We start from the raw sequence: 22916 nt of genomic DNA, 5'->3' as shown, positions 1-22916 counted from the left end.
GTTTAAATCACTGATATGTCACTTACTAGAGGTAATGTTTTGATTGGTTAAACACTTTTGGTACTAGTGCATATAGCCTTGCTAATATGGATATTTTTTTTTTCATCCCTGATGATGACATAATTAATGTCGAAATGACTGTTGAATCTCAACACGATGGCGTGTATTTCAATACTTGGAGTATGTATTATACTTTCTTATAATAAGACGAACATGATTATAAAAATCTAAAATATGAATGTCGTGCGTATAAGACGACCCCCTTTTTTCGATCGTAATTTGCTACTTTAAGCCAGGTCCTATTATACGCGAGTGTATACGGTATGTATTTAAAAACCAGGTCACCTGAGCGTTAGTGATACAGTGGCGGATACAAGGGGGAAATTTTCCATGGGGAGGACCCCACCCCCTTTTATTTTGGGTATTTTTGGAAATGTTTTGAAACCCCCTCTTTCAAATCCTGGATCCACCCTGCGTATACTGATCATATTACTATAGCAACCGGTGACTGCTACAACAGTTGGCTATAAAAAACTAAAATTAAAAGACGGCGATTGACTTATAAAGCAATTAGTAGAGCATGCATCGTACACTAAATGGAAAATTATTATACTTAGGTTAGAATTAATGCATTCAAAAATTTCCTTCGGGCCTTGCAGGCCCTCCGGAAATTTGTTCAAGCATTAAATCTAACCTTCGTATAATAATTTTCCTATAGTGTACTACGCGGAGCTCTACTTTATTGCCTAATATAGGCCTAGATAGCATATTACCTATTGATTTTAATTGATTATTTAAAATAACTCCATTGTATTAACGCAATTAACATTCTTGATACAGCTGGTACTTTATTGTGAAGCGTTTAGTCTTGGTGGTAGGCTATTCTGGGCTATTATTTTGTATTTGTTTGCTTTGTACTTTTAACTTGTCCACGTCACTCCCCATCATCGATGAAGTGATGCGTAACATCCAACAAAACAAGACGTGATGTGTCAAAAACGTGGATTATAAGGAGGATTCAAAACATCGATAGTTTTACTTTGATGATAATAATCGCTGAGGTCTACGTGTCTTGTATTTGGTTTATTGTAATGCTGATGTTGAAAATTTTATATTTATCCAACCACGTCAATATACTGATATAGCTAGGCCTAGGCTAGCTGTGTTAAGTCGAATGAAACAGAGGGAGAAGAAGCCAAATCATATCGTGGAAGAAAAGCCGGTCTCGTCGTAGCAGGGAAGTGACGGCCGAAGCATAGGATGCGCGATGGATTTATCTAAAAACAAACTGAGCTAATTTGTTTGGGTCAGTCTCTTCATTTATTATTTTTATGAAATTCCTACTTCATATCTTCCCCTTCTTGCTACTCCATCCATTGGCATATTAGGCTAGGCTAGGCCTAGGTGCTAGCTACAGTAAGTAGTACTGTAGTAGGCCTAACTTTGTGCACATGTCTTAGGCTTAGGTATAGACTTACACTGACAGCAGTAGTATGTAGGCCTGTCCCTCCTCTCTGATTACTCTAGTCTTAATGTATCTAGGCCTAGGCCCTAGTACTTTCTAAGTTAGGACTAGGCCTTGCCCGAAGTGGTCTGAAGAGTCATAGGCATTTTCAACAACCTATTCCAACCATATTCCAACTATATTCAATATCTTTAAAGTTTTCTTAACATTTTAATTGAACAATTAATTTGTAGAGCAATGTCCAACAGAGCACATTTGCACAACACAAGACTTTGGACAAGTTTAACTTTTTTTTTTTGAGAATTTAGCTCAAAACTAGGGCTTATGTAATTGCTCGAATAAGCGCCTCAGCGCTAAATAATAACATTTTTGGAGGCTTCAGTGCGGCTCTTATATTTGAGAGAATATTTGAGACACTTAATATTGGTGTGGCGCTTTCTATGCCCATTTCCATACCTACTGTATCTTGCGTATTCCCGTAGTTCAGTAGGCCTGTTATAGGTCCTACGTCATCGTAAATAAAAATTTACAAAGAAATGCTTGTGTCTTATTTGTGTTATTTATTAATTTTAACACTGTATACATTGTATTTAAAAAACCCTGTTTCTCAAAATGTGTCATTACACACAGTGTAATGACCTACTCTCAATTAAGCGCTGCTTATTCATTGAGAGCAGTGCTTAGCTACAAAAATCAGGTTACGTGCGGCACTAATTTGAGAGCAGTGCTTATTCGAGCATTTACGGTAGTCTACCTATCACCCTTACACTGTCTATTTAGCCAAGTTGAAAATCATATTTTGAGAGCTTTAGGCCGATTGTATCTTGCTAAATGGCCAAACTGATATTAGCAATTGTCATGTAACCTACTTCTATCTAGTTTTAAAATACTTATGTAGTGATAATAGTAGGATAGATTCAGATTTTATTTGTTTAAGGATAAAATCTTGTTTCCAAACAAGATATTACTGTAGGTGATAGCTAGTATCAAACCCAATATACCAATAATAATTATGTATATAATATAATGCTGATTGTCGGAAAATATTAAAAGTTAAACAGCAAAACGTACAAATTTTCCACTCTAAAAAAGGCTCCCTCCCTGTCAATTTTGCATGAACACAAACTAAGGAAGATAGACTGTCTATTAATATAGAACCTCCTTTCACAAACACAAGTTCTTTTTGTCACTGACAGGGATGTAAATTTACTTTTAACTTGTACTATATGAAGATCAAATATTTGCAGAAACCTTACATTCCATTTTATTTCTCTACCACTGGCTATTTACATGGGCGAATTTAAGCTGGGGCAAATCCAGTCGGTCCTCCCCTCCTCAGGGCTATTGGAAAAACATTGTAAAATATACAATTGTTTATACAAGATGGCCTACTGTATGATGAAAATAATAACAGTTTAATGTAACTTTTATATGTTTGCTGAAACCAAGCAAGGGGTTGCATCAGCAACATTGTACAATAACAACACCACAGGTGGTGGCCGCTGCCAGCGCAACATATGGGATGAAATGTACATTGGATTACTGTACAATAGGCCTACAATTAATTTGTTGAACATAATTATTACTATATAGTACTTTGGATTAACTATAATAAAGTTCAAACATGCAGTTAATCAGTACAAAATGATATTAGGAAATATGATGATGCTGAATGCAGAAAGCATGCAGTAACGATCATTCAATACGAAATGCAACAATACAACCACCACAATTGCAATACATAATAGTAAGGTCTACTTAGTGATTATGAATACAAATTACAAAAAAAGATACAATAGTCGTTGGAAGCACAGCAATACAATAAAGTATGAATTGAAATACAATCATGAATAGTTAGTGAATATGAAAAGGAGTACATTATTGTTCAATGGTTGTTAAATACGAATAAAATACGGTAGGGGCTTATGAATTAATATTATCCAATAATTTGTTTTTAATTTTCAAATAAAAGATAATTTTAGATAGGTAGGAATGTTGAATGATGAAAATTTATAAACATTTTCAAAAACATGCAATGTGAATAAAATAAATAAAAAATAAAAGTGAGTTTCTATTAATTTTAACAAGAATTAATCACACTGTTGTATCAATAATAATATGAAAATAATATTGATAAAATAATATAATTGTATCAATAATAATATTGAAAATAATAATATAATAATTATCAAAAAATAAACAATAATTAATAATTTTAGTTTCCTTGTTTGGATTATCTACTGTAATTTTGTCCTAACTGTAAATGTTTGCAATGATAAACAACCTTTCCGGATGTGTCAATCAAACTTAATAACAACTATTAGAAGATGGTCGGGAATGTGCACGTCCTAAAAAATACGTATGCTGTCCCACAACTACACATGTTTGCGCATGTTTTTACACTGCCATTTTGTGGGACCTTTGCAATAATATAAGGAGCGGGGCTTACAGTAGTAGAAAGGTCCATGGCCAATAGTTTCAATGAAATGTCCAGTTTGAAAAAGCACCTCATTTGAATAAAATGCACCTAAAAAAAGCATTAACAATTTTGTAAGCACATGTGCTTATTGGCGCAGTATGGTACATTTATTTAAATTTAATGTACTGTAAACTTTTATTATTTTCCAGGTAACTGTTCAAATTACATGTGATCAGTTGTGCTAATATGGAAGACAATGAAGATGCCTACCATCTAGTTTGAATTGAGGCAAAAGCAAAATGGCAGTTGAACATACTGGAAGGTTTGGTTTTTGCTACCTAATATTTCTGAACTCGCTAACGTGTGGCCTGGAGTTGTGTACATCCGCAGCTTTTAGCTACCTCCCACCAATGCTGCTTGAGTCTGGTTTCTCGGAGAGCCTTATGAGTTTAGTCATGGCTATAGGACCACTAATTGCTCTATTTTGTGTTCCGCTGATGGGTACAATGAGCGACCGGTGCACTTCAAGATTGGGACGACGGAAACCGTTCATTCTGTTTCTCTGCATAGCCACTCTTTTGTCCCTGGTACTCATTCCAAACGGAAGCAAAGTAGGACGAGGAATAGCGTACATCTTTCCAGTATCTGCGCATTCGGCAGAGTTATTCACGCTGGCATTATCTGTGATTTTGCTGGACTTTAGTTCTCAGGCTTGTTATACTCCGTTTGAATCTCTTCTGTCGGATCCTTGTAAGTCCGCCGTGCAGTATAACCGTAGCTTTGCTATGTTTTCTTTGATGATGAGTCTAGGAGGCTGTCTAGGTTACCTTATCACATCCGTGAACTGGATGGACAATGCTTTTGGTCGCTACATGGGTGATCAAGAACTTACTGTTTTTTCTCTACTCATAATTATATTTTTTGCTTCGCTTGTGACGTCCATCTGTTTAGCAATTGATCCGCCTTTAGAAGCCAAAGACATTTACACAGATGAGGACGTAACAAACGATGCAAATAAAAACCCACTTCTACCTATCAAAGATAAACCTCAAAACGATATAAATGATCAAAACTCTTTGCCCACTAAATCTGATGATACAGAAACCTTTATTTCATCAAAAAATGTTAATTTATTACAAAATGGTTTTTGCACATTTTTTAAATTGTTGCTTTCACCTATGGTAATAGTGTTAATAGGCATCAAAAGGTTTTGTCAAGTTTGTACTAAAACTGCCATTGCAGACACGTATAATGCAATGCTTTCAATGCCGGAAAACTTCCAAACGCTGTGGTGCGCAGATCTTTTCACATCCATTGGGATCGTGGGATTCCGTCTGTACTTCACCGATTTCATGGGAGAGGCACTCTACCACGGAAAGCCCGAAGGTACTCAAGACATGGTTGACAGGAATTTATATGAAGAAGGTGAGCTATTGTGTATTATGTTTAGCATAAAATTTATACTGTAAAATATTATTGATTTTTTTACCGTAGTCAATAATATTAGTTATTTAGTCAATAATAAATTATTTCAATATCTAATAGTTATTAAATAATAATTATTATTCTTTAAATACCTTAAATAATATTAATAAGACTCCATTAAAAACAATTCAAAATTATCCCCTTCTATAAACCTAAAATTCATATTATCTTGGTGCGATACTTATCAAGGTTATTGATAATTTTTTAGTTATTTAATCAATAATATATTATTTCAATATCTATTAATTATTAAATAATAACAATTATTCTTTATATACCTAATAATATAATTCCATTCAAAATTCAATCCCAAATTATCACCCTACTTGCATCGCATCTGTCTCATTACACAAGACACAAGACATGGAAAAACATAATTCATAATATCAGTGTGCTGTATCAACATAGCCGTAAAAGGACATTAACTGTACTCTGTGTTTAGTGCTTGTTTGATACGGATGAATTATGCAGCCACATGCTTGATAAAACTTCTGTCGATCAGCCCAAAGATTCGTGCATCAGAAAGCATAATCACAAAACATTTTCATTGTACTGTGATGTATGTATGCAAATTGTCTTCTTCTATGGCCAGGTGATCAATTAATTGGTTTGTGGATTACATTTCATTTTGTCATACAGTAATTCTTGGACAGTGACAGTGTATGGGGAACATCTCAACATTGCCACTTGAAATAACGTGATTATTGATACACATTCAGGGTCTCATACACTTGCAGTATTGTAACAACATTTTAAAACAGCCCATTATTTTCTAATTTTCAAGGGTTATCTAGAAGAGATAGGAAACGCTGAAAACATTCAATAAGAACAGTTCCTCAAAGGCTGTCAAACTGTTTTTGGTTTTACTGCCAAATTTATACACTTCAGAATTCTTTGTTCATTTATCTTTAATACAGTAGGCCTGCTTTTGATGTATGATAACTGTATCACAACATTTTTGAAGTGGCACACCATTTTTGCTTGCATATTTCCAATGCAATAACCAAAAAGTAAAGTATATGGGCAATTCCACGGTAACTAAATGACATTCTGACACAGATTTGTATTTTCAACCACATGTACCACAAGGTACTAAACTAAAAAAAATACATTTTTTCATAACAAATAGCTTCCTCTACTGTATATACATAATGATTTTTTTTTTTTGAAAATCACTTTCCGTTATTAAAAAAATTATATTAATATATGAGTGGTAACTAAATGACGTAATCTGACATGGGTTTTATACCTATTGTACATTTAATTAAAAATCTGTGAATTTAGAGGCCTAATTTTTTTTATACAGTATCAAGAGCAATCCTTTAGGGTATAGCAATGAATGTAATACCTTTTATTTAAAAAAAAAAATTATTTATCATAAATATATGGTGATTTTTATTAACAAGACTCCGGTAACTAAATGACGGTAACTAAAATGACAAAAAGTTTAGGCAACTGCAATATACATGATTAGATGTTTTATTATGATTTAAAGACATATTTTTAAAGTAATTGGTTAATTAATATCAAAACAATAGGATATCAAACTAAATATGAATGTTTAATAAAAATTAATTTATTAAAATTGATTAAAAAATGATAGGGTTATTCCACGCCAATTTTAACAAATACATTACACCATGGGACATCATTTTTTTTCTCCACTTTTTGCACTCTGACATATTCATATTCATGAGAAAAAAAAAAACTTAAAATTTTGAGAATCCAATTGTTGTTCATTTTTCTGCAGCGGCAGTTTGAAGTTAAGGGGCAGGCGTGGCTCAGATAATGCGCCACCGAAATGAAAATTGATTTTTACATGCTAATATCTTCAGAAGTACAACCATAACTCTGAAAGTTTGTGTTGTAGGACCATGGTAGGACATACTTTCAATGCTGATTCCAAACCTACAATCAGAAACGTAGCATGTAATGATTAGAAATAGCAAATGTCTGAAAATTGGACAAAACGTTGTCTGGACCATAATTGTTCAAGAGGCTATAACAGGAAGAGTTGAACCTTTTTAAATCTCCATATTTTAAGGAATCATAGCCCACCATTATTTCTCACCTCATATACAGTTATAAACTTAACCAAACTTATTTGGCTGAAATACAACCATCCAAATGAGCCAAAAAGTATTTTTAACAGCCTGCCGCCTCTCTTTTACCTCCCCCAACCCCCGCCAAAAAGAAATCTCTGACATCAGCAATATCGCAACAAAAATTTCTTGATATGTTGAAGAGGTATCCCTCATGAAATTATAACAATTTTTAATGTCCTTACTAAATAAATATTAGAAATTTATGTTCCTCGAAAACCTATGTTTTAACCCCTTTTAACACATCCATAATACGCATTTAACCATATTCGCATCGGATTAACAGACTAACAGGGAAATTCAAAAGCTTTACAATGTGTGTGGTATTAGCATGTGCTCAGAGATACTATACTAATACTATCCATACTGAATTTTCTAGATCGGTAAAAATAGTGGTCAATCTTCATGCATCTGGGCACACTTCGTTCAGCAATAAAAGTAGCCAAGCTGCTGGTTAGCCAGTGCAAACAATGCTATAGACATTTGGCAGGAAAGTATCTAATCACAAATGATCAGTGATGAATTAAAATCACAAAATTGCAAAGTAGTCTATTTATTTCACAACACCAAAACCATACCTAATAGTAACAGGCCCTTAGTCTGAGAATATGCCAAATAAGAAATTGATCATTTGCATAATAATTAAGCTATTCAGTGGAAATTGTTAAAATACTTTATTGTATAAGACTCAAATAACATCCTTGTAAGTACATAACCTTGAAATTCATTCAATAACATACTTCATTGCAAATAAACTGAACTGTTTCAATACAAATTTTGACTTGTCATTGTGTTACAGTCATTTAGTTACCGGCTCGGTAACTTTCAAAAAGTAACACTAAGACAGTCGTACACAGCATTCTAATCTAAAGAATTAGATTGTGTTGCTATTGTTATGGAGTCGTGAAAAATATATTCAATAATTCGTAAACACCTTTTCTGCCGAATGACTCTAATGACTGTTGTACAGTACTGTAGGTGCGATATATTATTATTATATATTATTATGTTGGATATTATGTTGGCATTAATTGATTATATACTCATAAATAAAATTCGCAAATACCGATGTACGGTAACTATACCAAAAGATTGTACTTTTATTCTATCATTTAGTGACCACATGTTCATTACGAGCCTTGTTGATGCACGCCAGCATAATAACAAAAACCAACACCAACTGAAGTACTGTAGTAATAAATAGGCCTAGATATGATCTTTTCTCTTTTTTCTTTCTTCTCTCCCCCCTCCCCTTCTCTCTCTCTCTCTCCCTCTCTCTCTCTCTCTTTTTTTCCCTTTTTTTTGGCCCCCCCCCCTTGGATCCGCCCCTGTATGAAGCAACAATGGAAACAAACCAGAGATCAGATTAAAGGTTCTTTACAGTTTAGCACACACACACAGTTAGCCTACCTACCACCAGTTTTGCCAACTGAGCTAATCTTCTCTCTAACATTATTGTCTGTGATTTTTTAACCTTCTACAAAAATATTCAAATGGAAAATATAAATTTCCAGTTTAATTTCTAATATTGATGATATTGTTTGTTGGTGTTTTTCAGGTATACGTATGGGCAGCTGGGGTCTCCTACTAAACTGTATGACTTCCATGATTTTCTCTGCCTTCTTAGCACGCCTTATTCAAATGTATGGAACAAAAGCAATTTATGTGTTCGGTATGGGAGTGTTTACCTTAGCAACAACTACCATCCTATTCTTGGATAAAATTGCGGTGGTCGTTATGTTAGCATCATTAACAGGATTTGGCAATGCTGTCGTCACCACACTACCCTACACAGTCCTCACCATGTATCACGAGCAACCTGAGGTATGAAAGGAGATTAATATTTAATCTTAAGCTGCACTCACACACCCGATCCAAACCAAAATTTTTAGAACGTTTTTAATGCGCGTCTAGTGCGTGCCTCGATTCTTTACCACTGATTCGATTTTGTTTTTTCGTTTCGTTTTTTTTTTTTTTTTATTCTTTGTGAATTAACCTTTAAATCCTACTACTAACTGCTTTGTGGCTGTTAATACTAATAAACACCTTTTCATTGGTGCAGCTTGTGCAATCTATGGATAGGCCTACTGTAGTGGATGTACAGTAGGAGTATTGTACAATACTATTCATAACATAAAGCTTGATTGTGGGTATGAGTGGGGGTGCTAGCCAGGTGATTTTAAGAATACAGGCTACTGTAATTCGTACACATGCCAACTCATACTGACCAGTACTCATAATTTTAGTTGACTCATACCCATAATTTGGGCTAGCTCATACCCATATTTGGCTAACATGTACCCTAAGTTTAGTGTAAGATCTACATTTGTGTTTCAAACATTATGCACATAGTAACATCTATGTTAAACTATATTATTAAAAGACAAACTTACTAATTAGAATATTTTCATACAGCAGTAATGAAATTTATAAATTCATGATCGTTGTCAAAACTTTAATTCTTCTTCTCGAGTCACAGCTAAGCTCAGTCGGCTAATCTGGTGGTAGCCACTGTGTGTGCGCTGAACCGTGGAGATCTTTGGTCCTTGGTTCAATTCCCATCGCTGCCTCTCCTTGTGTTTCAGCTAGAGGGCTGAAATACAAGTTACAATAGCGCACCATCTTTCAGATGAGACGTTTAAGCCATTGGTCCCGTGCACGTTAAAGAACACAGTACACTCTTCGGAAAAGAGCAGGGGATTGTCTCCCGGTGTACTGTCCAATCACCAAGAGAAGGACTGCACTTTCGTGGGCTATCCTTGGTGTTTTCACCGAATAAATTGATCTTGCTTACGTAGTGTGGTAGAAGGATTCACAGGTAGGAAACCTGACATGGACCACGACTAAATAAAATTATAAATTCATGATCGTAGTCAAAACTTGAATGAGGTAGCGCTATTGCATAAATAGTGAGTAGTGTCAGAGTTGTAGATAAGCACTTAGAGTTTAGTGCAATTCATGCAAAATTTAAGTATTTCAACAATTAGATTTCGTTTTGGTAGACACTTGTACAGTGTATTATAGTAGAAGTATTTAATATTAGATTTTGTTTTATTATTATGCCAAAGTAAAGGTATGTATACACATGGGTATGACCCAATTGGACAGAAGCTGTCCAAAAGTGGGTACTACAGTAGTTGGTATGGGTACATGTTACTATAGTCGTACCCATGCAGATGCCGATTTTAACTATAATTTTTTGCTCAATCCCATGCCAACTTTTTCTGGAACAACAGGTTCCTCTACTTTCCCTCCTAAAATACCAGCTTCTGTTTTAATATGACTTTACAAAATGATATGGAAAATTCCATCATTTTCATACTTTTAAGCATTAGCATTGGTACATGAATATAAACACTTCTTTCTTCTTACTATGTTTGTTTTTGTTTTTTTGTTTTTGTTTTCAGGTTTTCTACCCAGACATGGATAACCATTCTAAACTCTTAAATCGTAAAGGTACAGATATTGCTTTGCTAGATGGGGCGTATTTCCTGGCGGAGGTTGTCGCTTCTTTTCTCTTTGGAGTCGTCGTGGAGTTGACAGGGACAACAACCTCTTACATTGCTTGTTCTGCTATCTTCGGTGTCATTGGATTGTTCTTCGTTTCGAAAGTTAAATTTTCATAAAGTTTCTAAAATTTTATTTATAAAATACTTTTATTTTTTGCTGTTTGTTTTTATGTATTTATCGACAATCTATATATTTATTTGTAGTTTTAACTTGTAGTAATTTTGATGCCAAAACTTGTGTTTGATACCAAAAAATATTTTTACATTGTTTATATTGTTATTGGTACTGTTTTATTAATGTTATTGTTAAATTTTTATCATTATTACTACCACTATTACTATTATTTTTTTAATAAGTTTTAATATTATTTATTATTACTTTTGCTTTTTTTTTCTATTGTTGATATTGTTCTTATTAACATTATAATTATACTGTAGTTTCAACAAAACCCTACTCATATTAATGGACTTGTATCCAGTTTAGATGCTTCTTCTGTGAAGAAGATTGTATGAATTTATACTTGTGTATGTTTTTATATACTAATTTATGACATAATAAGCTAGAATTTTGTAGCGTACTTCCTTACTTTTAATGGTCTTCCTTGATATGTTGAAACAATATATTCATATATCTAAAAAAATATATAATATAGTATATTAATAATAATTATAGTAATAATATTACATTAATGGTATAATCAAATAATGATTATAAAATGTTCTAATCCCATCTAAAGCAATGCTCAGTCAGAAAGTATACGGGGATGTAGTTATGGTGGGTGGAGCAACCCAGCCTCAAAGTCTTCCACCCAGTCTAAAGCTAATTTCATGGCCCTCCACTCACCCTTTATTAAGCCACTTTTCCATCCTTAAATTCCACTCTTATTATTTAGAGTTGACCAATGTTATCACCCACCCACCCTTGAAATGTCTATACCCAGCCTTAGTTTTCACAAGCTACAACCCTGATTATATGAAATGTAACCAAATTAACTAACATAAATCAAAGACTAACCTACTGTAGTGCAGTAGCTGGAGCAAACTAAATCAAAGGTTAAACCAAGAAACTACAGCTCTAAATCCAAGATAAGCCAAGTAACTAATCTAAAGAAATCCAAGATTAACCATGATCAAACTAAACCCGAGATTAGCCAAGTAACTACAGCTAACTAAATCCAAGATAAGCCAAGTAACTAATCTAAACAAATCCAAGATTAACCATGATCAAACTAAACCCGAGATTAGCCAAGTAACTACAGCTAACTAAATCCAAGATAAGCCAAGTAACTAATCTAACTTAATCCAAGATAAGCCAAGTAACTAATCTAAATAAATCCAAGATTAACCATGATCAAACTAAACCCGAGATTAGCCAAGTAACTACAGCTAACTAAATCCAAGATAAGCCAAGTAACTAATCTAAACAAATCCAAGATTAACCATGATCAAACTAAACCCGTTCGTTTTTCTAGTTACGAATACGGTATAGATATGAAGAGGGATCAGCTGAAAACAATCTAAGTTACCGCATTTCGTATGGTTGCAGGTCATCCTTATATGTAGGAAACTTTACTAGAAGGTTTTTAAAGTTGTGTGAATTTATTAAGTATCTGATATGTCTAGTTTTATACATGCTGCCATCAACGGCAAAAAGCTTTCTATGTGTTGGGCAATAATGTTGTCGTTGTGCAATCCAATTTTTAATATTAAAAATATCTTCTCTATTGCTTCAATTCTATATCTTGTCTTGGTTTTTAATGATTTTATAGTTTTACACACACTCACACGTACCAAGTCAGTATATGCCGTTATATCGTTATTCCCATATCAGTCGAGTTTCCAGGGCTTTCAACAACCCGTATGGCCAAGTTTATGAATTTCAGGCAAATTAAAATCTTTCCGGACATTAATAAAATACTGCCACCCAAATCTAATGTACTAAATTTGAAAACAGGCAAATAATGGCCTTTTTTCGCCAAGCCCAGGCCCTTGTACTTTGTTGCTATTAAGGTCCCACAAAACTACAGTGTAAACTTAAACATAAACAACCAATTCAAAACAATTTAGATAGGCCTACGCCACTGTTTTTTGGAGTGGCTTGTGCCTCCCCGCATCCCTAGAAATCTAGATATATGCCACAGATAATGATTACCTGGTAGGATGATGTGCTTGAGGGGCGCTAATTCGCAAAATATGGTTTTTAGATGATTTTTAACTACTTGACCGTGAATTTTTTTTGTGGGGTGCGGAGGCGTGCGCTCCCCTAGATACGCCACTGATGATATGATTCCAAGTATTAGTCTGTTAGGCATTAAATTGTACGCACGACTAGGAATACTCCCCAGGGAGTGGAGGAGGTTGCACTTTGTGCTGGTTTGATTATGGATCCGATGACCAGGGGTAAAAATAACGTTCGCCAGCGCCTTGTATCCATTGGCAATTAAAGGCGCGGAATCAATTTTATTATTATTATTATTATTATTATTATTTTATTATTATTATTATTATTTACACTATTCCCGAATACAGGGCACCCCTCCAATTCGAGACCCCTCTAATTCCGAGACCACTTTCCAAAGGCCTAAATAACAATTTGTAACCTCGTATAAGGCGGTAGAAATAGGTAAAATCGTTAATGGAAAAGAGTGGGGAAGCATTAAATCGCTGGTAGCTTTTCGCGTAAACAATCATCAAGTTTTATATTTCAAAAATGTCCGGTTCGGTAGTAATCTTTGAGGCGGCTATGATAGATAGGCTACTTCCCCTTGGTTTCCGTGTCTGAATTAAACAAGATTAGAAACCATTGACTACAACAGACTTCCATGTGTCAAGGATTTTAATAGGCCTAGAATACCGGAACATGCTTTTATGTTTGTTTGTTTTTTCCGAAAAGTCTTAGAAGTTCAGAAACTCTGCGGAAGTTGTATGGTAGAAAGTGCGTTTGGAGTGCTTGATTGCGTGTAACCAGACTGAATTAGTGAACTCGTACGTTAGTCTTAAGGTCGTTCTTTTTTATCGTTGATTATTATTATTCCACTATTATTATCATAATCTCATCAGAATCTAGTTTACTGCGGTTTTACTATTCCCATTATCATAACAATCTTTAGACTTAATCCCAAAACTACTTTCACGTTCCAAAATTGGAAACATTAAAGCGTCCGTGCGTGAAATGCGTGATTTGCAATATGTACAACATCTTGGGTGAAGTTGGTTCTTCAGCATCAATACAATTGTTGAAGAAGGCTGTTGAGAGCTTCCTTCACTTTGGATTTATTTATTTTTTTAAATTTTATTTGAACCATATTTATAGTGGGCGACTCTTGCAGCAATACTGATATACAGAGGCCCATTTATTTAACACAGAATACAAGCATCAAACATCGAAAAATAATATAACAAAACAATAGAACAAAGACAAATGTGTAGGCTTATACAAGTACAATCTGGTTACTGGTATGATATGGAAATGATGTGCAATCAGTCATGGAATTAGGAAACCTTGGGACACTATGTAAAATGAAATGTTTGAAATGGAATTTAAAGCCGGAAAATGTAACAGAATTGGTGATTGGAGATGGTATACTGTTTAACATTTTAGGAGAAAGGTAGGTAAAGGAAGATCTATATGATTGAAGTTTAGGTTTAGGCATAAGTAGAAAGTTCTGGGTTATGGATTTCTTTTTTTAAAGAAGCATCTCTATTTAATAAATTTTAATGTTATCCTATCACTGCAACCGATTTGAAAAACTCTTTAAAAACTTACATTCCATAAGTATTAGTTTTATTGAAGTGCTTCTATCATCTTTTGCTGTAAACTTGTGGTTTAAACATTTTTTTAAATACACTCTATATTCAAGCAGATAATGTTTATCTAATGCGCAAGTTAATTTCAAAAAAGATTTATGAATTTCTTCGTATTTTGCATGGGACAATACATCTTACTCTGTAACCTCAGCTTGCTTTTGTATAAAATGGTAGTTTATGTCTGTATTTAATATTATTTGTGCAAAGCAGTAAATATTGATTAATAGTTTGATGGAAACGCTATGCCTACCAATTATTTTGTTTGGTTCACTGACTCGCATGACAACTTTGATTGATTGATTGATTGATTGATTGATGGTTGTTGATTGATTGAATAGGCCATCTCAATTACCGAGCACCGTAAACTTCTTTTTGAAACCCCGTCACCTCTATATATTTGTGACCCAGTCTCAAAATAGCAGCCCACCTTAGAAGTTAGTATAATAATAACCAAATATTATTAACCCGATGGGATTACTTTTGCAACACTAAGTTCTAAAGGAAGAGGTAACATTTGCTGATATCGCAGGCCCGTAGCCAGGGGGGGGGGGGGGGTTTATGGTTCGGCGACTGATATCGCAGGCCCGTAGCCAGGGGGGGGGGGGTGTTTATGGTTCGGCGAACCCCCGTTTTCTAACGAACCCCCTGTTTTCTAGCGAACCCCCTCGAATTTTTGAATGAGTCCCACTCGGACAGAATGTCCGTTTTTAACTTAGGCCCTAGCCAGCATTAAAAATCAAAATTTAGCATCTGATTCATTATTTGGTCATCCGTTTTAAATTGTAGCAATTGATACAAGTCTACATTCATAGAATATCTCAGCTTTAAAAGTTCGGAGATTTAAATTGAACGCAACTCCAGCAAACCATGACTTTACGATGGCTCACATAAGGATGGCAAACATCGATAAAAACCCGGCTGCCGTCTCAACTTTCACTGGCCTTTGGCTGAATGTTTGTAAGAAATGCCAACCGGTAACGAAACCGGTCGCCGTCTACCTAGAGTAAATGGTGCCACCAAACGAAGCTAAAGTTTTGCGACTTAATCAACCAATGCAGATAAAGTTCTGCGACTTAATCACCTGATTAGTAAATTCCATAGCCACACTGTCCATAGCGCAAACTAAACTATGTGCTGATGGAACATTTTTGGGAAATTGAATCTCCTTTTTTCCACCCCAGACAAAAATATTATTAATAAATCAACATGGTCCATCTCAGTCATCATAGCCAGTCACAAAATTAGGCTGGGAAGTTTGTTTTCAACAGCAGACACACACACACACAACAGAACGGAGTGCGTCAATCGGAGTTTGTTAATTTTTAGTGATAAAGAATCATAACGTAGAATAACTGACTTTTTTCGTCCGCTGTTGGAAAGAAGAAAACGACATATAATCATTTAAGGTGGGTTACCGTATTGATTACAAAATCAATTAGCTTAGCCTAGATGTTGACTAACTTGGTTCGCTCCTCGTTCATTTAGAGACAGAATTATACCCCGACGACAAGAAACTAGTGTAGGCCTAGGCCAAAGTACAGTAGGACGTACTGCTAGGCCTATGCTTTTGTTGTAAAAGTTTAAGTGCATGTACAGGATGATGTGTATAAGAGACAGCCTAGGGCCAGGCCTATATTATTATTAATTATTATATGAAAGTGGTTATTCGCACGGTATACCGTGCGAATAAGCTCTTATGAGTCTCCTGAGATTCGACGATGACGTCAGTGCACGTTTACAAACGCCATTGATTGGAATAAAAATAGACGCGCTGAATTTCGTTTTTTTTAAATGAAAATAGAATTAATTGAACATTTATAGCATATATATAAAAACAAGATTAATATTTTATAAATTGTATTTTTAAAGATTCATATATAATTCATATTTCATTTGGTAGACAATAAATATTCAGTAAGATATACTAAAAACGATTATTAATTCTGAAATGTGCATCAAATCTCAGCTATTATTAATCAGTACCGGTATGTATTATGTTAAAGTCTTAAAATATTACAAATAATTGTAATTAAAGTTTAGGTTCCCATGATGTTAGATGACGTACTGAATATGATGCTATATTTTTGGCTCTGACTTCATTTAACGATGGCCCTGTCAATAGTAATGACAATATTTGTAGATTTGTAGAATATATGTAGTAAAATAGTAGGCCTACTATTATTTTCAGTGTACAAAATGAGAGTAAAGAAGTAGTAGAACAAGAAGTATAGGAAGAGGAAGAGGAGGAAAAAGAAGAAGAAGAATAGCCTTTTTTGTTTTATAATAATAAACGTGTTGAGTATATTTATATTGATTAGGCGATGAGGGGTTTTTTTTATGTTTTTCGATGTGATTTACCGTAAACATGCCAATTCTCAGAAAATATTTTCTAATTATATTATATTACCACCTTTTTATTACATAGATCTTTTTCAAAACATAACTGCTTTTATAACATTATATAGACCCATTAAACACAAGAAACTGCTCTGACTTCGGGGGCTTCGCCCCCGACCCCACCGTAGCACTTAGGCAGGCCCCTGGATCCCACGCCCAGAGAACTTCCCCTTAAAATGACTGGCTACGGGCCTGTATCGATAACGATGGTGAGGGAATGTTCCTGCTTAATTGATAAAGGTTGAAGATAATGACGTCATTTAAGTTCTGTAAAATTAGTTTGATCAAATGTGACAAGCGAAGTAAGTGATCGGCGTGTTAAGGTGCGTATCCCTCCAGCAAGCAAAGGAACGTGAATCTTCATGTTTTAAAGTTCGTCACAATGTCTGCGGTCGAGCATAGAGACGCACCTAAGCACACACCCACTAATGAATGTAACCATCATCACCGCAGACAAGACTCGCTTTGGAAGATAAGGATTCACTTTCGCTATAACAGATAGTCCTTGTCAAAAACAATCGTCACACACACGTAGCTGGTCTGACCATGGAGGAAAGCTTTCCTCCATGGTCTGACGATGAACTCTCTGTGGATTCCCCAGTAACGTCATTTGAATTTTGTACGTGATCTCAGCTTCGTCATAATCTATTTGGTTTCCTCAGGTTTGTTGCGAACCACTTCCGCACGTCGAGCATCGGTAACTCTTTGAAGTAAAGCTAATACAATTAATAACAAAATTATTAGGCCTATATCATATTTAATCTTTCACTATTATGATAAGACCCCAGAAATACGATTAGAAATAAATGATACAGATGTTTGTACCACATATGAATATAAGGAGGCCTATCTTAGGAGCAGATTGACGACAATTTGTCAGTTAATCCAAAAGAAAAATCAAAATCTATTTCTTGAGAAAATAAAGGGATTTTAAGGTCGTAGCGATTATGGTTATATTCTGTCAGGCGATAATAGTTTATACTACGGTTCAATATCCTCGGTATTAAATTCAAGCAATAATCATAGATCAAGTATAAATGCTATAAGCACAGGTTCCCTTATTATTCAAAAAATATTCAAAAGTTAGCGATGTAAAAATGTATATAGGACTATGGTACTTGATAAAGGTCAGGGGTATTTTTATTAGATCCTAGGAGGCCTACGGCGGCCGCACTGCAGTATGTACCATGGTCACACCGGAAGAATCTCCACTCTATTTGAATAATATATAATTATTCTAATTTGCTTTATGCCAACGAGACTAACTGTTTAAATCTCCGTCTGAAGGACGAAATATGGCAGAGTCTTTCACGAGCAATACGCATTGTCTCAGTTTTTATTGATTATCGTTATATATCATCAAAGAAAGTTAAATACAGTATTCAAATAAAAGACTTTATCGTGTAGCAGAGCTCTCAACGAATGTTGTTATATAAATAAATACATTGTGCAATAAAATCATCTTACGGGATTCAAAACTGCGACCTCTCACTGTCAAGGCGAGCGTCACAACCATTAACCACATATATTAAACATATTTAAATAACCGTCAGGTACACTCTATTACACAATGGGCGTACGGCTGGAAATAAATAGTAGCATATAATATAAAGATAGCCGTTATTAAATTATATATAAATCATCAAAGAAAGGACATAATGGTACCGCTCACCATCAAATTGATCTAGCCTAGCCACTGGGGGTGAACTTAATGAAAAGGACGATGAGATGTCAACGACTTGGTAGACTTTGAACACAAATTTTATTCAAAACCTGAATATTTCAACCATTCCTCGGGTCTTCTTCAGCATGTGTGACAAACAAAATATTTTGTTATTATTTTTTTTTTCATTTAGTTATATATATATATATGGGCCTATATATAGGCCTATATATATTTATTTATATACATTTTAAGGAATTTTACACAAAAGGCAATTCCTTATGAAGACTGATTGCCAAGATATAAGAACTCTATTGTCAACATGAGCCGCATGTGATAAATGCCTTGTAACAAATAGCTAAAAATCGGACGTTTCGAGTTGGATTAAATGAATTATCGACGATCAAACTTATCCTAAAATAAATGTGCGAAAAAATAGGGGGAAAAGCTGAAAATCGGATTACGATAACTCATTTAATTTAACTCGAAACGTCCGATTTTCAGTTATTTTCCCTATTTTTTTTGCACATTTCTTTTCATAACTTCACTTCTACTTGTCCGATTTTCGCCATTGTTCTTTTATCCTATTCCAAATTTATTAATAGTTTTAGTAATCTTAATTTTAATCCATAAGGTTGCCAAATCTCGTCGGACTTTTTAATTTTGTAACCGTAGTTTTTCAAATTTTCCAGTTACCCTAGTAGCCAGACCAGGTTTTGTATTCACTTTAAGGTCCAGAGAATTTGACTTCAGAAATTGCTTTATGAGGATCCAAGAATCATATTTGGCTTGGTAAGTTAACACAATAAATGTGGCAAAAGGTCAGGGTCAAAGGTCATTGCTAGGGTCGTCATATCTCCCCAACCACTGGTGGTAGAAAGTTAATTTTGTACGTGGATGAGGTGTAATTCATCATTCATGATTGTGCATATCCATAGTTTTGAAAAAGATGCTAACCGAGTTGTCATACTCCAAGATATACCGTTATCGTTCTTAATCGGGTGACTTGACGTATGATGAACTTACTTTCCACTACTAAATACTGTACTACAAAATAGCCACAGCGACCGTTTCAGTTTCTTTGTAGTAATCATTACTTAACAGGTAGGCCCTATGCGTTATTTACTTTAATTTATCTTAGAATTTCAAGTCAGCAGAAAGCAATTAGTGGTCGAAACCCCACCCTCCCATGGCGGAATTTGTCTGGTGAGATATATGCACTTGCGTGCTTATAAAGCCAAGCCAATTATTGAGCCACAAGGCCAGGCCTAACTTCCGGTCATCCATTCACGCAACCGTCGGCCGCGAATCAATTCCGTAAAGTGAAAATCATCCTATACCGTCATTAATACATGTTTGACGCTGCCAAGGAAATGAAGAAAAGACCAGTTATATTTTCATAATTTTTCTTTTCTAAAATGCTAGGAATGGGCAGAATTATGCATGATCCAGGGACGAGCCAGGATTTTGAAAGGGGGGAGCCGTTATGCGAATTACGTAGGACCCCGGCAGGGTCTAGGGGCGAATCCCCCTGTGAAGTAGCGCATTCTGAACGTTTTTAGGACTATTTGAGAGGATAAAGTGAAAATTGCAATTATAAATAAGCACAAAAATATTTATATAATAAATCAACAGTGGCAGATCCAGGAATTCGAAAGAGAGGTGAACCAGGGAGGGACATTCACAGACTGAGGAACCACTCACCTCAGCCCCACTATGGTTGGGGCTGAGGTAAGAAAATTTATGATTAGGGCATCTCTAGACGGCCGAAAATTACACCCTCTCAGTTGAATTTGAATATATTTTTCATTTTTTCCCCTTAAAAAATGAAGTGGGGAGGTGGGGGGGCTTGAATCCACCTCTGCTCAAAACATTCTTTATGCAGAATAGTCATAATCACGAAAAATGGAGATGAAAAACCAGATCACATTCTAAAAACAAACAGCAGTCACTAAGACATACATCAGGAGCCGACTCGATGGAGTTTAATGTCATACCCAGGGAAGGGCACAGACAGTGGCGTAGAAAATTCTTTTTCATTGGGGGGGATGATTGGCGTGTTAGCCAGTGTCGTAACAGGCGTGGGGGGAGGGGTAAACTGCCCCTCTCCTGACGGTTTTTACCGAGCTGACCAAGCCGTCGTACCGGGCTAGGTAATAAGAGAAAAGAAAGAGGGGAGAGGGAGGAAAAGAGAAAGAAGAGGAAAAGAAAAGGAAAGAAAAAGAGAAGAGAAAAATAAAGACAATAATAAAAAGGAAGATATCATAATGACCAGACTCACAACACCCTGCAACCCCTTCTCCACTTCAAAAACTGTCATAACTCCTTTGATCTATGCTGCCCGATGGCGTAACCACTGGGGGGACAAGGGGAAAATATTTATCTTCCCCACCCCTTTATAAATGCCCTTTTCATCCCTTGAAAGTGCCTAAAAACCTCAAATTTCGCGTGCTTCGCGCGCATTTCTTGTTAACATGGGCCAATTTCCTCTAAAAATTGCACATTTTAGGGAGTTTTGATCAATTCCAACGAAATTAGAATTAAAAACACCGGGGGACAAGGTGAAAATATCCATCCTTGGAAAATCTTTCCCCACCCCTTGACAATGCATCCTCTGAAAGTGCCTAAAATTCTCAAATTCTTTGCGCGCATTTCTTGTTACGGTAGGCCAATTTTCTCTATAAATTGCACAATTAAAAACACAAAAATATTTTTCCCGCTTCGCGCGCATTTTTTAGGGCTTTTTTAGGTTTATCCTTTTAAGCTATTTAAACAATAGTCCCAAACTCAAGAAAGACAAATTTTAAGATAGAACGTTTTAACCTAAAAGAAGGACCTCAATGTGTATTGATGGTGAAAGAATATGTTTGTAATAAACAAAACCATGATGAAAATGCATATACATGTATTTAGTTTCAAACACACGTGTGTGGAATATATTATAAATAAGATAAGCCCTATGTCGTATTGTTTTCTATATGGGGAGTGGGGTGGGGTGGGTATGGTAAATTACTAACCGGGAAAATTAATACCCACTCTGACCCAAGACCCCTGTTACGCGCCTGGTGTTAGCGCCAATGTGTGCCCTTGTGCGGACAGCGGATGTGTCCCCCCTGAAGCTGGAAACCTTGTTTTTGCAAAATAAATTGATGCAATTTGCTATTGTAGGCCTAATCAATAAATTCCTCATCAACCGATATAACCTTAAACATTCTTGGAATTGACATAATATTACTGTCGTAGATAGTACACACCCTTCAGTGTGAAATGTGGCTCTCTTGGCAAGCACATCTAACATCTAAGGAAAGAAGAGTTTAGATTGGTACCAGATAAAATAATTTTGTGATCAACATTAATACATTATGCTAATTTTCATCTTTGTAAGCGCATAAGACAGTGCAAATTATTTCTGTGACAGTCTTTTGAAGTGTGTAAAGCTCCATTTTATCCCATACATAGTCAAAAATATTGGGGGGGGGAATGATACCCCGCATTTAAGTCCACCTACATCTGTCTCTTATACACATCTAGATGTGTATCCCCCTACGTCTATGGGCACAGATCTGTTTTGAAAGGTGGGGGAGGAGGGCATTTTGTGAGTCGACACCCATCTCAGCCCCACCATGGTTGGAGCTGAGGAGAGAAAATTTGAGGAAATAGTACCTCTATATGGCCAGAAATCTTTCAGTAAAATTCATCATCATCACATCACCATTAGCCAAAATGAAGCGCCAAAAAAAATTCTCATGATCTTTTATCAGGGATTTTTCACAACCATTAAGATCTTATTAATGTGTCTGTGATATACCACAGAAAACAAAGTTTAGAAACATTGTCTTTGAGTATGTACTTTACATAGGCCAACTTCAGAAACGTAATTTCACAACCACCTCAGCCCCACCATGGCTGGGGCTGAGGTAAGACAATTTGAGGAAATAGTACCTCTCGAGATGGCCGGAAATGACACTTTTATATATAGTAACATTCATCATCATCACATCACCATTATAGTCAAAATGAAACGCCAACAAATTTCTCATGATCTTTTATCAGGGATCTACTTAATATC

At 35.3% G+C, this 22916-nt stretch overlaps 2 protein-coding genes across 2 annotated transcripts in view; both read left to right on the top strand.

Moving 5' to 3' along the window:
• The first annotated feature begins 923 nt into the window (after positions 1-923).
• Positions 924-12276, top strand: LOC117115828 (solute carrier family 45 member 3-like). The gene is made up of 4 exons (XM_033259777.1): positions 924-1306; positions 4094-5309; positions 9030-9295; positions 10879-12276. The coding sequence occupies exons 2-4, from the start codon at positions 4184-4186 to the stop codon at positions 11095-11097; spliced, it is 1611 nt and encodes a 536-aa protein (XP_033115668.1). The 5' UTR covers positions 924-1306; positions 4094-4183; the 3' UTR covers positions 11098-12276.
• Positions 12277-19864: 7588 nt separating this feature from the next.
• The window catches only part of LOC117115830 (dimethylaniline monooxygenase [N-oxide-forming] 5-like), a 12365-nt gene continuing 9313 nt past the window's right edge, over positions 19865-22916 (top strand). The window contains exon 1 of the mRNA XM_033259784.1: positions 19865-19951. The gene's annotated coding sequence lies outside the window, so the exon portion shown is untranslated. The remainder of the gene's footprint in view (positions 19952-22916) is intronic.

The sequence above is a fragment of the Anneissia japonica genome, unplaced genomic scaffold (genome assembly GCF_011630105.1).
Source record: "Anneissia japonica isolate Jap-2015-1 unplaced genomic scaffold, ASM1163010v1 scaffold1483_len710385_cov172, whole genome shotgun sequence".
NCBI lineage: Eukaryota > Metazoa > Echinodermata > Crinoidea > Comatulida > Comatulidae > Anneissia > Anneissia japonica.
This window is presented reverse-complemented; position numbering and strand designations above follow the sequence as displayed.

Excerpts from the sequence above, each read along its gene's own strand:
- LOC117115828 (XM_033259777.1), top strand. The coding sequence starts at position 4,184 with ATGGCAGTTGAACATACTGGAAGGTTTGGTTTTTGCTACCTAATATTT. Across the intron at positions 5,310-9,029 it reads CAGGAATTTATATGAAGAAG|GTATACGTATGGGCAGCTGG; the intron begins GTGAGCTATTGT and ends GGTGTTTTTCAG. Across the intron at positions 9,296-10,878 it reads TGTATCACGAGCAACCTGAG|GTTTTCTACCCAGACATGGA; the intron begins GTATGAAAGGAG and ends TTTTGTTTTCAG.